General features: G+C 46.3%; 2 protein-coding genes and 1 long non-coding RNA gene across 3 annotated transcripts in view; 1 reads left to right on the forward strand and 2 right to left on the reverse strand.

Moving 5' to 3' along the window:
- BRAP (BRCA1 associated protein) overlaps window positions 1-2,901 on the reverse strand; it is a 28,272-nt gene extending 25,371 nt beyond the window's left edge. The window contains exon 1 of the mRNA XM_078381816.1: window positions 2,878-2,901. The gene's annotated coding sequence lies outside the window, so the exon portion shown is untranslated. The remainder of the gene's footprint in view (window positions 1-2,877) is intronic.
- On the forward strand, window positions 1,247-14,268 carry ALDH2 (aldehyde dehydrogenase 2 family member). The gene is made up of 13 exons (XM_072983727.2): window positions 1,247-1,571; window positions 4,972-5,076; window positions 7,417-7,557; window positions 7,670-7,749; window positions 9,187-9,298; window positions 9,613-9,741; window positions 10,181-10,294; window positions 10,905-11,007; window positions 11,627-11,811; window positions 12,374-12,538; window positions 12,822-12,979; window positions 13,179-13,293; window positions 13,808-14,268. The coding sequence occupies exons 1-13, from the start codon at window positions 1,446-1,448 to the stop codon at window positions 13,838-13,840; spliced, it is 1,566 nt and encodes a 521-aa protein (XP_072839828.2). The 5' UTR covers window positions 1,247-1,445; the 3' UTR covers window positions 13,841-14,268.
- Window positions 7,681-16,068, reverse strand: LOC144584795 (uncharacterized). Its single transcript, XR_013539246.1, has 2 exons — window positions 14,377-16,068; window positions 7,681-8,653 (listed from the first exon to the last, which is right to left on the reverse strand). It is a non-coding gene; the product is annotated as an uncharacterized LOC144584795 (long non-coding RNA).
- Between the last annotated feature and the right edge of the window lie 48 nt (window positions 16,069-16,116).

A 16,116-nucleotide genomic window follows, 5' to 3' on the forward strand; every position in this document is an offset into this window, starting at 1 on the left:
TTTCTGTTCGGCTTTCTCCCTTTCAGCCCAAACTGCTGATCGTGGGAAGGGTGCCAAACAAAACAAAAGCCACAATCAACACGTTGAAACTAAAGGTCCATTAAAGTCAGCTGATTCCAGCCCCAGGACCTCCTAGAGAGAAAAACCCTAAAGAAGATTTAGCCTGCTGGAATTTTAAGAAATGAGGGGCTCTTGCTGGGCTTCCTTGAGCAGAAGAACTTGGATAACTCAAACATCTTGACCATGTCCTGTGTCCTAAAACCCGTAGCTAATGTCTGTACGGGGGGGGGGGGGGGGGACCCGACTGCTAAGATAAGCGACTCTATGGCCAGTTCTATTCTCTGCCTTTTTGGACGTCCAGATGTTGAGAAACTCCTGCTTCCTCTGCCATTTAACTTAGCCAATAGGCTCACGTTTTTAACGGGGCCCTGAAAATGTTGAGGCGGGGGAATGTGTAATAAAACAGCAGTGACTCCCATGTAACATGGGGACAGCCATTCTTTCCCCCAGTACCTACACCTCTCTGTGACATTTGCCTTTTCCCCCAGGGCCCAGCTTGCCCAAGTGTGCTGCGTGGCTCTGATGCTTGCACCTTTTTTTAAAACAAAAATGCCACCATAGCCAAATAAAGACCATGTGTTGTTTGAGGAAAGCACTACACAAAAAAGCTCCCCCCTTTTGCTGTGCACACACCTGGTGCAGTTAAATGACAAGGGGGCTAGGGGAAGGTCTCCCCTTGTCGCCGTTGTCCTGCAGCAGCTTCAGGGTGCTAAAGGTCTCTGGTTGGCGCTAGATGAAGAGACCGGTGTAGTTACTAAAGCTAAGATTTGCCTGCCCCTAAGCCGGCCACCCTTTCTTGCCAACAAGGAATTAATTCAGAATGGCAAAAGCCTGCCTTTACTTGGGGGGGGGGAATTGGGATAGTGCCGGTGGAGACACCCCCCCCCATTAATTCTGCTGAGGTGCAGCCTAGACTTCTGACCCTGGGCAAGCCCGAGGGAGCTTCACCTGTGCAACAGCTGCCCGGGCTGTTATGGGTTTTAGGCTCCTGACGGTGCGCCCCTGCAAATACACCTCTGGGGGGGGCTGCCTGCAGATCGGGGGGGGTGGGTTCTACGTGGGAATGAGTTCTACTAAAGGGGGTTGGGGATTAAAACCCACTCCACGCGCGTGTCCGTCCACCCTGTGGTCGTGGCTCCGCCTGCTGTCAACGCGCGTCCCGTGGCTACGTAGTAACGTGTGAAGTGGCCCCGAAAAGATGAGCTGAAGGGAAGGGAGGGCTGGCCAGCCCGCATCGGGGCTGCTATTGGCCGTGTGAAGGGAAAGAGGGCCGGGCCTGGGGCTTTTTCCCAGCCGGGGAGAGGAAGGAAGGAAGACGAGGAGGAGGAGGAGGACGAGGAGATTGCTGGTTTGCCGCTGCAGGAGGACCCGAACCGAGAGCGAAAATGTGGCAGGCGCTGGTGCGAAGCTCCCGGGCGGCCCCGATCCGCCTCCCACGCCTGGCCTGCCGGGCTCTCTCGGCAGCCGCCCTGCCGGCGCCCAATCCGCAGCCCGAGATCCTCTACAACAAGGTGAGGGGCTGCCGGGGGGAGGGGGGAGGACAGGCCAAGAAGGGGGGGAAGAGCTCTTGGGCCCCCCTCTCTCCTGGGCCTCCCTCTGGAAGGCGAGATCTTCCCCAAGCATGCACAGAGGGCACTCTCTCCACACCCACCCACGCCCCCCACCCACCCAAAAAAAGAGGGCTAGGTGGAGGAAGTTGGGAAAGAAGCCCCTCCTCGGGTCTGTCTTCAAGTCCAGGCGCAGGAAGAAGAGGGCCCCGGGGCAGCTGCAGAGTGCCCTCCTTTCTCCACCACCAGAGCCCCTGGGGCGCCCCCGTGGCCACCTGAAAGGGGCGAGGAGGGAGGGAGGGCGCGGGGAAGGGACCCCTGCCGCAAGATCGGGGGGGGGCTGCCCAAAGAGCCTTTCCGCCCCTTCCCCTCCGCCGCCTCCGGTCTCTATGGAAGGAGCCGGGAGGGAAGGGAGGGGAGGGTCAAGGCTGGGGGTCCATAAAATGCGGGAGGGGGGCACCCTTCCCAGTTTAGACCAGTCAAGCCACACTCGCAAGGCTCGGTCAAAGAGGTTGGCTGCTGCTGCAGGCCCTTTTCTCTCCTAGGAGTCGAAGAGAACAGGGGAAACGTTCCTTCTTGGGGACACTCTGCCCATAGGCATCTATGCCAAGTGCTGGTGGCCAAGCCGATCCCTTTTCACCCGGTCGGGGCCAAGAAACTAACCCAGCAGGAAAATAAAAGGAGCAGCCTTCAAGGCAGGGGTGTGTGTGTGAACCACCTCCGCCTCCTCCTCTCTAAAATTAGCAAGAGCTAGGAGAAAGGTGAACAGCCCTCTCGCTCGCTCGCTCAGACACACCACCGTCATTAAGCAGAGCATGTTTTCAGGCCACCCCATGTACTCCATGCACAAGGGGGGCACACGCCTGGCCTTTGGGCTTCCAAAGGGTCAGGCCTGCATTTTAAAGGAACCCGTCTGGCTTGCCAGCGCATGTGCTGGACTGTCAAATGCTCCTGTTCGGTGCACCTGCCGGCCGGCCACAAATCCCCTCTTCTTAGGTCCTGATTGCTCAGCGTTTTTTTTCCCCCTGCTTGTTTGTCTTGGGGTGGTTCAGGTTCCACACCTGTTGAGCATGGCCAACCCTCCTCGTGGGAAGACCGATTTCATACCCTGGCATCCCAAATCAAGACACGTCTCCTGCTTTGGCTACAGAAGGATCTATATTCACTCTCAAAGGCTGGAAATGGAAGGAATAACAAACCCCCACTGCCTAGCAGTGTTAACGGGACAGAGTGGGGATAGCAGCGTAGTTAATTTCCCTTCCTCACCTACCTAGGGATTTACTTCTGCTTTCTTTTGCATATCCTGAGCTCCTGCTAGCTTCTGTTTGTAATTTTCTTCCTGCTCCTGGTATTCAACTCTCCTGAAAGAGACAGAGAAGAGGAGAGTGTTCGCGTTGCTGCCAGATAAAGACATTTAACAAGTTGATGTCAGTGTGAGCTTTTGTCTTGTAACAATAATTAACACTAACATATTTTTATTCGTATGTGTGTGTGTGTGCATGAAAGACAGAGAGAGAGAGAGAGAGAAAGCGAACTGGAGCCCACTTCATCAGCTGCCATAAATGAATGCTTAGCATAGCGTATTGCAAAACAGTGATGGATGCGTGTGCAGAAATATACCCTTTGGCAGTATGAACTGATGCATGTAAGTTATTATTAAGTCCTAACTGCCTGCTAGGAATTTAATCCTGTGTAAATAATGTCTGGAATTCAGTTGCCAGTGGATCTGGAGGCTGAGGTCTGGAGTTCTTGTGTTTTTTTTAAATATTTGCAACCACACCTCCAGGCGTTTCTGCAAGGCAAGACCTTATTGATCAGTTTCACTCATATTTCAACCTGTTTGGGGTGTTGAGATGACTCGACTGGTGCCCCCCCCGTGATGGTCTCTGCTTTGCTTGCTCTCCAAAGAGAGAAGGAACAAATATATTTGTTAGACCACTTGCCCTCCATCTTGCTGCTGCTGTTTTAATCCAGAATTTGGGGTTGATGGTTGCATGGGAACTACGCCACGTTTCTACTTTCTTTATGTTGTACTTTAAGTCTTTATCCTGGTTTCCTTTTGGCTGCCGTGTTTATCTTGAAATAAAAGGCCACTCCAGCACTTTCTGCTGGTCTTTTCTTTATCTCTTGAGAATAAATGTGTGTGGCTTGTTTCACAAAAGGGAGAGCTATATAAGACTTGGCAATGTTCCTCAATCACTCCATTGTTGCTTTGGACTGTAAAAAGTTTAGCTTTTGAACTCCCCCAGAGCTGGAAAGGGGCCAAGAATTCTACATATCTTCTGTTTGTTAACAGTAGAGCAAAAAAAGGAAGGGAAATGTCTTGTGGGTCCATTAAAACTAGCAAACGTGTTTGAGTACGAGATTTGTGGCTTGGGTTACATTTCATCTTAATTGATGGAACGTGGCCTTCACTCTTAAAGCCCCTTTGTACAAAAATGGTAAAGTTCTGTTCACCGTTTTTTTAAAACAAATCTCCTCCTCTTTTGAATTGCAGAAATTCACTTACAAGTTAGCCTGGTGTTGGCAATATAACCACTGGCAGGGGGAAAAAATGTAAACAAGAAACAATGTCCTAATAAATTCTTCTTATATAAACAAACCAGAGAGAGAGAGAGCAAGATCTGAGCAATCTGCTTCGTCATGAACAGGACGCGAGTTGGATCCAGAAAATGGAAATGTTGGATAACTACTGCTGTAGCTAGAAGGCAATCATCCTGTCTGAATCACGCCCCCCCCCCAATAACCAGCAGGAAAATGAGGGATGGGAATTAGGCTGCTTATCTAGAGGATGAGATTTCTATTAACATTGCTCACACTTTTTTTCTTCTCAAAAAGCAAGGATTGGAAAGTTTGTGTCTTGTTGAATTTGGGACTTTCTTCTGGATTGGCTACAACAAAGCAGGGCCATCTTCTCCCTTGTTTATCTGCGTTTTTCTGCTGTGTAAAAGAGCAGAATAGCCGTTTCTGCTCCTTCCTGTTGTAAAAAACTTTGATGAAGTTATATATACTTGGACAGCAATATCAAGTGTACTTGCTTGCAAAATTAACCGATACAGTATTGTAGGAAACTCTCTGAATCACATCAATGTTATATAGTATACCTTCTGAGATACTGTACAAGGTTTTTCAGACATCTTTTCCTATGGTACTGTATAATCAAGTATTAAGTCTGTACGTATATTATTTGTCCTGTTAAGTGTTTTTCGTCTGGTTAAGTGTTTTTTTTTTGGGGGGGGAGCCCAAGTAGGGTGTGATGGCTACAGTCTTCACCTGTTTGGTCTGGGTTCCGAAATCACTGATGGAGGCACAGAACCGAAGTCAACAGAGTGGCTCATGCTAAGAGGTGTGCTTTTAATTGCAGATTTTCATCAACAACGAATGGCATGATGCAGTCAGCAAGAAAACATTCCCGACCGTCAACCCATCCACAGGGGAGGTCATCTGCCAGGTTGCTGAGGGAGACAAGGTACTGTGTAAGGGAAATGAAAGCACCACGTCATCTGCAGGTCAAAGAACGTGGTGCCGAAGGGCCTTGGGTGTAACGCAGGCAAGCCTGAATCTAGCTCGAAGCCTTGAACGGCGGGAACCAACTGCCTGCTCATGAGTTTGACTTTTGCCGATTGGTCCTGATCAAGAGATGAGTTCAGTGTGACATCTGGATTCTATATCACTGTGTCTGTTCTTATACTTTAAGTGGGGTTGGCTGTCTTGGAACAGACACACGAATTTAAACTTGTTTAAAACTTGCCAATTTCTAGAGGTTGTCTCTTGCCCCCAACTCCCCCCCCCGAGTCCTGACACCAAAAATGAGTTGCTGATAAAAATAACTTGGTGATAACTTTACCCTAGCTGGAGACTCTCTCTCCCTCTCTCTTTTTAAGGTATGGTTTTAGGGTATTATTGTTGTGCTTTGTATTCAAATCTGACTGTATGCAGTCCAGGGAACTTAGGCCCGGGGGGGGGCAGTTTAAAAGTGTGACAAAACCTTTAAATAAGAGAGAGGCCTCTGCCCAATCTGTTTTATCTCGGCAAAAGTTGTCAAGCAACTTCCAAGGACCCATGTACCATTCCCCCCCCCCGCAACTTTGGACCTTGGAGGGCAGAAAATACCTGGGAGGCATTGTGTCCACCAGCAGCCACCCATGCACCCACACACACACACATTTGTTGTAAAGCAAACATTTGTCAGGCTCTTACTGGCAGAGGGCCTGCTTCAAAGTAAACACTTTCCCATTTACCAAAGCCTGAAGCTTTTATAGGCCTCTGGTTTGGCGCCCTGATAGGCCCCAGCCCTTTGATTTCATAACAGCGTTATCTCTTGAAAAAAAAAAAAAACAGAACCTGAGAGAGCAGGAGCTGGATTAGCAAACAGGAATGATGTCAGCAAAAATCGCATAGGCTCTAAGCAGCGACACATGGCGGCTTGCACCCAAAGAATGATGATAGAATGGAGCAGTGCTGGAGCTGGAAGAACTGCCCGAGGGGGGGGGCAGTGATCAGAAATTGCAAACCGAAAGAAAGCACAGCCTCGGAGTGATAAAAGGCTAATTCCAAAGTGCAGCACGACAGCCTCGCTCTCGTCCCCCTTCTCACTTTTCAAACATGTATACAAAAAGAAAAGCCACAAGGTTCATACAAGTTGCTACAGTTCGCCAAACAGTTGTCCTTTAAAAAAACAGCAATGTGTTTGATATTGACACCAGGCTAGTTATTTCTTTTGGAAATACAGATGATAAGTTGATTAAAGAAAGCAGGCCAATGTAGAGTGTAGTTGTTTTTTTTTCTTTCCAAGTACAAAACGGCCTGTTAAAAATCTGATAGCTAGAGTTCTCCCCCTGCCGATACACTCTGCTACACGCCAGAACGTTTGCCTTATCCATCCTCTAAGTGTCAAACCCCATCATCTCTGTTTAAGCAGGAGGAAGTCTGCTTTGGGGTCTTCGTGACTTACGAGGTTTCTCTGTACCCTTAAACAGCCCTTTCTCCCTGACTCTGCCCACCCCACTCACACGGCATCTGAAAACTAAGAATGCTTCCCTGCACAGATCCCAAGAGGCTGTAACCTTTACAAAAAAAAAGCCTGCCATAATTTATATATTTTAGCGAGATCTGGGTTGGAACAAGCCCAGTGCAGTTTTGGCTTGCACAGGTCTTGGCAAAATGTCAGAAATTTTTACAGGGACCCCCGCACCACCTTGAACTTATCCAGTGGGGCTCTGTTTTAGGAGCTAAGCAGGGACAGCATTAGTTCTTGGATAGGAGACCATGAAGTTATAACCTGGGACCTGCAGGGAAAGAAGGCTGCCAGAAACCCTGGAGAAGCACGGCTGCTGCCAGCCAGAGCTGGCAATACTGGGCTAGATGGGCTGAGGTTCTGATTCAGTAAAAAGTGACTTCTTGCATTCCCAGTTCAGCTGAACTTTCAGGACCAACCATGCAAATAAATCAAACCGGATACCGCAGCAGTTCAAAGATGGAGCAGTGCTCCTGCCTCATTTCCTGTCTCCGGTGTGGCACCGCAATGACCGGGCATTCTTCCCAACGACGTTTGCCTTGCACCATCCCTGTGGTCTTTTCTGTTCACGTCTTTGTAGTTTTAATTGAGAAGGGGGGCTGTTAATAGTTTTGTGGGCTCTTCTCTTTTAGGTTCCTTTTGATTTCACAGTCTTACACTCTTATTATCAGTCGTTTTCATGTTCATTGATTGTAAGCTTCCTGGGTGCCATTTCTGCCCCTCATTAGTCTCACCCTATAGCTGCTGGGTTTGTTGTTTTGCTCCTCTTGTTGATTGTGGGTTCCTTTCCAGGCAGACGTGGACAAGGCCGTGAAGGCAGCCAAAGAGGCTTTCCAGATCGGATCTCCTTGGCGACGGATGGATGCCTCCCACCGGGGCAAGCTGCTCAACCGCCTCGCTGACCTGATCGAGAGAGATCGGGCGTATCTGGCGGTAAGTACAGAACGTGCTCGTACGAGCTGTCCTGCGGGCTTGTCTCCTTTGGCTCTTCAGCGTCAGGACCGTCATGGTGGGAAGTCTTTGCTAACGTTGCATCTGTTCGCAGGCTCTGGAGACACTGGACAACGGCAAGCCCTACTCGATTTCCTATCTGGTGGATTTAGACATGGTTGTCAAGCATCTCCGGTGAGCAATGTGAGACGGGCGTAGCCCTCCCCGTAACCATGTAGGGAAGGACAATCTGCCCATTGGGAGTTTAGGGTGCATTTCTTGTAGAAGAAGCTTTGTCAATGCAACCAGGGAGTGTGCGAGGGTGTTCCGGCGAGATTTCTCCCTCGTACGATACAGTTCTTTGTCTTGCAAACATTTAGATCTCTCCTTGGGTGGGGTTTGTTCCACTGGTCGGTCCAGCTTGGAGACTGGCAAAGAGTGAAAGTCTAGGGCAGGCCTTGGCTCTTCTGTTTCTCCTGGCAAAAGCTGTGGCAGGTCACGGCATGGCGTATCTAAGCTCAGCCTTTGGTTGACAGGGCGTCAACAGAGGCGAGCCAGACTCTGCTCCAGGCAAGCAGGCTGAAAGGCTAGTCAGCGTCCTTACCTTTCTTTCTATCTTCTTATGCCTAGTCATTACCTTTCTTATCTTCTTATGTCTAGATCTAACTGCAGGCCCCACCTTGAGTAGACCCACTGCACCAATCAGAATTACTTCATTTATTTATTTAAATATATGTTGCTTCTTTCTCAATACAGGTATTAAAGTGGCTTACAAAACATATGAAAGACATGCATGGCTAAAAACACAATAAATTTAATATATCAAAACTCTATTAAACATATTCTGTTGTGTGATTTTAGGGGATCAGCTACCTTATGCTGATTAACATTTGGGTCTGGTTAATAAATATAAGAAAAGATGAGGAACCCCCAAAATACTTCTAAAATGTATATAACTGTTCATTGTCTAGTAATCCCTCCCCCGATAATGAATAAGTCAGACTGAAATGGAACAAAAAACAGGAGCTTACCTTTATTTTTTTTCTTAAGAAGAACAGAACCATTACATTGAATGTCTCTGTTGAATCTCAGACCAGAACTAGGGGTAAAAAGCAGCGTTTATCAGTTCAGTATAATGCATCAGACAACAGAACAGCTGAAGTGGTACGCTTGGTGGTCCTCAGAATGAGCACTAAAATAAAACCAGTTGTATAGAAGGACATATATATTTTGGAACTGTGTGGGCTTCTGTAAGGCCTGAGCTTACGAAGCATTCGGAAAAATTTTGCCTGGTACAGTGTTTTGGCCAACTTAAGGAAAGGGATAACAGAAAAGCAAAAAGGGAAGCAAAACTGTTTCATTTTACAAGATTAGCGAGCTTGATAAAAAGGGTGGTTACTAACTCTTTGTTGGCCTGAACCACAGCAAAGCCATTCCAACCCGCTGTTGCTATTTGACAACGAAAGAAAACTCAGTTTTTTAAATTAATTGCTTAACACTGTACTTCTCGTGCAACTGGGCCTAGAAGACAACGTTCACTGGCAGTCTTATCTAGGCCTAGAAACATCTGTGAGACGTAGTGCCTGGGTGTCTCTCAATATATACAGGATGATCCAATTTTTCCATTATCAGGTACTATGCAGGCTGGGCTGACAAGCTCCATGGCAAAACCATCCCCATAGATGGAGACTTCTTTACCTACACAAGACATGAGCCTGTGGGAGTCTGCGGACAAATCATTCCGGTGGGTAAAGGCGCCCCCCCCCCCGATGCTCTCATTGAAACAGGGGAAGCTGCCTTAGGTAGGGTCAGACCATTGTGTGGTCTTTCTGGGTGCGAAGCCCCAGCGGTTGAAGCTGTGGCGACACTCGGACACGTTCCCCCGTCATGCCAATACCATCTTGTCCGATGCTTTCTGGAAATTTCCAGAACTGAAGTTCTGCACCGGCATAAAATTGAATGAAGTTAACCGAGGGTTATAGTAGCAGAAAATGAAATTTACAAAATTTTACTTCCTGCACTTAATCTCGTATTTCTTTTTTCCCATCTTCGCGGCAGTGGAATTTCCCGTTACTGATGCAGGCGTGGAAGCTTGGCCCAGCTCTTGCCACGGGGAATGTGGTGGTGATGAAGCTGGCAGAGCAAACCCCCTTGACCGGCTTGTACGTGGCCAACCTGGTCAAAGAGGTAAGAGACCTAGAGGGATCCTGTTGTTTTCTTATTTCTGTCTCCTGATAGAGGAAGGGGTGGGAATTGAGCTGGCTCAGTAAACATGGAATTTATGCAACCCATTGGGGGAACCTGCAACCATTTCAAGTTATTTGAAAAATACTGTAGGATTTTAATGTGAAGTATGGGGAGTCACTCTTATGGCAGGGTACCAGACTCCCCTTTGCTCCTCTCTGTGGCCCTAGAAATAAATTTGAGGCTAGGGTGGTGATTCTCAACCAGAGGAGCATTCCTCCTCCAGGAGTATCTGTCTGGATTTCAGGGAAACCATATGTAATTTGTCAGGGGTGTGTGGATATTCAGTACTTCTTTGTTATTAAAACAAGTTATACAGGTTGGTGTTTTTCTTTAACTACACTTGTTTGATGGGAGCATGATGTTTGTTTTGTAATGACAGGCTGGATTCCCACCGGGCGTAGTGAATATAATTCCTGGCTACGGGCACTCTGCCGGCGCTGCCATCTCCGCCCATATGGACGTGGACAAAATCGCATTTACTGGCTCCACAGAGGTGAGGAGAGTGAGGTGTCTCCCTTTTCGCCTCTTTCTCTCTGGGCTTCTGGGGAAAGCCTGAGCCTGGTGATTAGTTTCCCAGCAATTCTATTTTTAATTCAAAGTTCCCTAAAAAGATGGAGAGTGCCTACTGTTATCAATCCACAGACCGCTGAGTTCTGTCTCTCAGTCCTTAGAGGGATTTTTTAAAAAAACCTGCACGCTAATCCTTTTTTGGATTAAGATTCCCCCAGAGGGGTTCCTTCGGAAAGAGAAATATGGCTCCTCATTCTGGCTTTGCCTGCCAAATGCTCATAACCCTGCGAGGTCTTCCATGAGGGTTCAGACACTAGCTCTGGGACATTATCTTAGAGGCAGTTTAATACAGCGGGTAGGGTGACAAATCCTTCCTTCAGCACAGAAGCCCACTAGGGGAAATGACAGGAAATAATATAACATAACAGGAACACTCGGGGGATTTTCCATGGTGATCTGGCATCCTTTCCTAGGCCACCGTGACCCAAGCTAGCATCCTATCCTAGCATAACTTTGAAAACGGCTCTCTCTAATCTGGAGCCTGGTTGCTGTTTATAACATTCAAGAAACCTTGCCTGCTTCTTCCCTTACAGGTTGGGCATCTGATCCAGAAGGCAGCAGCAGAGAGTAATCTGAAGAGAGTGACCCTTGAACTAGGAGGAAAGAGCCCCAACATCATCATGTCCGATGCTGATAGTAAGGACCTTCTCTTGGTAGGGGTAGGTGCTGGCTGGGGTCAGCTTGTAGCAGCGCTGAGGCAAATGGCCGCGTTTCACCTTGTTAACATGAAAGCCCCATTTGGAGAAGCTTTGCAGTCACAGTGAGACCTTCAAAACCAAAGCATACTTTGAAAGTTCAGAGGCAGAACATCTGCATGTAGCAGCAGCGAACAGAACAGCAGTGAAAATTGGCTTGAAGGGTTTCTGCTCTTCCTTGGCTCGCCTTCCCCACCTTGATTCCTGTCAGTCTGTCTTCCATAGATGGTGAGAAACTCCAGGAACTCAGCCAGGAATTCCATCCCCAGTAAAGGCACCGAGGCACACAGGAATGACTCCATGGTCTGTTAAGCCAGAATGGTTCCCCTGCTTGGCTTTGGGCGTCTTCTGCTCAAGCCAGTTCTGAAAGGAACTTCAGATTGCTGTTTAGTCCAGATAAGGAAAACTACACATGGGTGCCTGTGAGCCAGGAATAAAGAGGCTGAACTTTTTTTCACAGGGAACAGACGCAAAACTACGGAGGCGATTCGTACCACCCCTGTTCATAACTATTAAATGGGCTCGGTTGTGATTTCATCCTTCTTCCTTCTCTCTTCTAGTGGACTGGGCTGTTGAGCAATCCCATTCCGCCTTGTTCTTCAACCAAGGACAGTGCTGCTGTGCAGGATCCCGGACGTTTGTCCAAGAAGATATATACCACGAGTTTGTAGAGAAGAGCGTGGAGAGAGCCAAGTCCCGAGTAGTTGGCAATCCCTTTGACTTCAAAACAGAACAAGGGCCTCAGGTGGGAACAAATAGAGGTTTCAGTTTGTCCATTTCCTGTCCTTGACTCACTTCTTTAAACAATACTTTGGATTCGAAAAACTGAGCCGGTCTCCCAGACTGGGAGGGGGAAAAAAATCTACATAGTCTTTGGCACATCCCTCCAGGATAGGTTTTAGTTTATAAATGGTAAGATTCACCAACTGAGAACCTCAAAAAACAGCCATTAACTTTAAACACTAAGTCAATGAACATGTTTTGAATTGTGGCTTTGTAGACGTAACTATAGACATTCCTCAGCATACCTAGCGTACCAATGTTCTCCAGTTGATGTAGCAATATTTTAATGTCATTAAATAGCATATTTCAGCTTGCAGCTCTCCCTCCGCACCCCAAAATTGACTTAAAAGATGACACAGGAGGGAATCTTCGCTTATATGTGATAAATGTCCAAAACTTTGGTAATCCTATGTTGAATTCTTTCTTCACGTGGTTATATCCACCATGTTGTTGGAGCAGAGATGCTTTCTTCTTCCTTCTCAGAAGGGTCGAACTGACCATGTGCCCTTCTTTTGACTCTTCAGGTAGACGAGAGTCAGTATAAGAAGATCCTTGGGTATATCAGTACCGGAAAAAAGGAAGGAGCCAAATTGATGTGCGGAGGCAACCCCGCGGCGGACAGAGGCTACTTCATTCAGCCAACTATTTTTGGAGACGTGCAAGATGACATGACAATTGCCAGAGAAGAGGTGAGGTGGACCACTGACTTCTGCTTATCGAAGTCCAGCTTATGTTCTGCCTCCCACGTCTTTCCACTCGTTTTCCTGCTCTTTGCAGTATGCATCCGTTTTACAGCTTAAAGATGGCTGGGCTTTGCCAACATACTTTTTCACTCCTGTTCTCAGAACAGGCCTCCTTCTGTGTTAACTTGCAATGGGTCCTTTCAGAGCCTTGAGCAGTGCTAACGAAACTAGTGCCTCTTTAAATAAATTGAAAAGGTGCCTGTTTCGTATCCTCCTCCTTTTCCTGCAGATATTTGGACCAGTCATGCAGATCTTAAAGTTCAAAACCATCGAGGAGGTTATCCACAGAGCCAACGACACAAAATACGGGCTGGCAGCGGCCGTCTTCACAAAAGATATCGACAAAGCAAACTACATCTCCCAGGGTTTGCGCGCCGGAACTGTCTGGTAAGATACTAAAAATGGGAATTCAGTTCTATAGGTGAGAGCCACAGGTGAGCGGGAGAGCCCGGTGTTAAAGGTAACCGTGCAGCTGCAACAGGTGTGCCAGTAATTAGGTTTTTTGATTCTTGACATTGCTTTTAGTCGCAAAGCAAATCCCACCGACTAAGACCAAAGTGTTTCTTCTCCCCATGATCTATTCCAGGATAAATTGCTACAACGTGTTCGGCTGCCAGGTTCCCTTTGGAGGTTACAAAACCTCTGGACAAGGTCGTGAGGGGGGAGAATACGGTCTGACCCCGTACATGGAAGTGAAAACAGTGAGTTTTGTCACACCTCTTTCTTCCTTTTTTCTTGTTCATTTCAGGGTAGGGGTCCCTAGTCATGTTCATCTGTCTCTGTGTTTGTGACACCTTGAAGACCTTTAGGGTTTATCTCTTGTCAGCTTTCTTGGACTCCAGCCTTTTCCACAAATGCTTTTTAGTTGTTTTTTTTTACTCTATGTTCTTGTTTTGCATGTGATCTCTATTCCTGTCTCCAAAATACAGAGCTAGAACTTTTGCTTTGCATATTCCAGCTGAACAATTTGAGATTTGCTCTGTCCAGCGCTGCATCCTCCTCCTTCTCTTAGAATGGCAGAGCTGCAAGGGACCTGATGGATCATGGGGTCCAGCCCCTGCCCAAGAGGCCCAGTCAGGAATTGAACTCCCAACCCTCTGGCTCTGCAGCCAGAGACCAGCGATTGGCAAACACCCATCAGTTCCAGTGGGGAGATTCAGAGCATAGAATGCTATTTTGTAAAGGTAATTTCCTAATGAACCCTTTTCTTTCTAGGTGACCATCAAAGTCCCGCAGAAGAATTCTTAAGCAACATGGACCCCCTTTCATCTCGGAAACCCTCCAAAGACAAGCTTTTCTTACACTTGATGGTGGGATTTACCAGAATTCAAGCAGAGAACTTGCCTTCATGAAGCAAAATCTGGATTGGCCATCTTAGAAGCACATGCAATTTCCAATTTAAAGAAAAAAAATCTTTATTTTCCTGCTTATGTTGTACTTGGCTTTTTTTCTACACAAACACATGTATGTATTAATGTTGCATATCTACAGTTCTGAATCACTTCTCTGATCTGTATTTACAAGCCACGAAAATATCTATTCTTATATGGCACTGATTTATAGAATCTTTTCTCCTCTTTCCCCATGCAACCTGAACAGAAACAGCCTCTTCTTTTTATATCAATGTGAACGCTAAAGCAAGCTACTGATTTTGGTTATTAAATGCTGAAAAGTCAGCACCGTCTGTGATTATTTTGATCTCATGTCAAATAGCAAAACACACATTTCATCACCGACATGCATCTGTTGTAATTCATATCGTGTTTTGCTAACTCTGTACTTACCTCTCATGCACTGATTAGCAGGTGCCAAAGATTCTAATTTCAAGTGGTTGATGTAGCATTTCCAAAGCTCCCTTCACTGTCGAATGGTGCGAGCTGAAGTGTTGAAGCAGATCTTTCCCCCATGGGCCAACAATACCAAAGAACCACGATGAGCTAAAAATCAGAAAAGAAAAGTGAGAGATGTATCTTATAGCTGTCTGCAAATAACTCTTCACCTGCCTTATTTTGAAGACTGCAAAATGAAAAAAAAATGAGAGAAGAAAATATATATAAAAATATACAAATTCATTGTACTCAAATGAATTTTCCTTGAATGTTCAATTTATTTGGCCGATCCTGAGTTGTTTCTAGGAATCTTAGAAACCCAATTCCATCTCAAAATAGAAGCCTGCAGGCTTTTCTTGTATAGTTTGGAAATGTTACTCTATTGGACTACAACTCCCAGAATCCCCTGCCAAGAAGTAACATGTCCAAGCGCTGCCTGATCTGTTTTATAAAGGATCATTTGGCCCTGGGTTGGTCGATAATATACCTATTACGTGCAGTCTAAAGAACTGACTTTGTCAAGGTCCCTGGCCCATACCCTTAGGCAGAGTTGTTTCTTTGACAGGGACGTTAATTTATGATATATTTATTGCATAAATTTTTATACTGCCCCATTAGTGGACGGCATTATCCTGGGTGGTTAACAATAAATATCAAACAGCCACCCAGAGTAAACTTTGGTCTAGAACGTTGGGGTATAAATTTAATAAACAAACAAATAATCAGAAATAACCACAAATCAAACCATATCAATAAACCCATCGCATCAACTACTCGCCAACACAAACATTACCCATATTAAAACTAAAAATGTTTCTTCCACAATATTTAGCCTATTTATTTAATTGTATTTTTATCCCAACAAGCAGCAAAGGCTTGTTGGGATAAAAATACTCTGAGCCTTTTTATCTGTTACTCTGGGCAGCAAACAAATCAAAATAACATCATATAAACATATAATAAAGCAGTAATAAAATTAAAATTAAATAAAGCTTTGTGAGATACAATGTTTTAACTAGACACCTGTTTGAAACGAGCGGCTGTTAATGTTTCCCCTTCGTAATTGGCCCACAAAACAACGCTACACATGGATTATCAGCCAATTATAATTAACAAATTATTCCACAGGCGACACTGAAGGCTATGGCTGGAGGATGTGGATGAGGGCAATACATATATCTTTCCATTTCTCCTTGTGCATTGGTTTCTGTAGAAAAAAAATACTAATTTTTATGAGGGGAAAAAGATATGTATAAAAAGGTGAAGGTCCATAGCCCTTATCTCTGTGAGGAGAAAAACTCTTTTAACTGAAGTTCAGAATATAACTTTCGTGCGTAGTGTAGAAAATTGTGATTTGTGCTCTGCCCTTCATTATTTTGCGATATTTCGATTCCCAATGGCTAGGTTTTTAATAACCGCTTTTTCTACCCCCTGAGGCCAAAATGGCCACTCTCAAAATGGCCGCCCGCCTTCTTTTTCCCGTTTCCTCCCTCCGCGGTTAAAAAGAGAACTTGAAGTATCGCGAGGCTTTGGCCCTCCACTTCTCGCCCGGGGTGAAGAGGTCTTGCCTGGAGGGAGGAGGGGGAAAAAAAGCGAAAAGGGGGCGGGGACAGAAGGCCATGGCGAGACAGCCCCGCCCTTCTCCCCTCTCTCTCTCCCGGCCCCTCCCATTTTCGTCTCCCCTCAAGTAACCCC

Source organism: Pogona vitticeps, chromosome 14 (genome assembly GCF_051106095.1).
Source record: "Pogona vitticeps strain Pit_001003342236 chromosome 14, PviZW2.1, whole genome shotgun sequence".
In the NCBI taxonomy this organism is placed as follows: domain Eukaryota; kingdom Metazoa; phylum Chordata; class Lepidosauria; order Squamata; family Agamidae; genus Pogona; species Pogona vitticeps.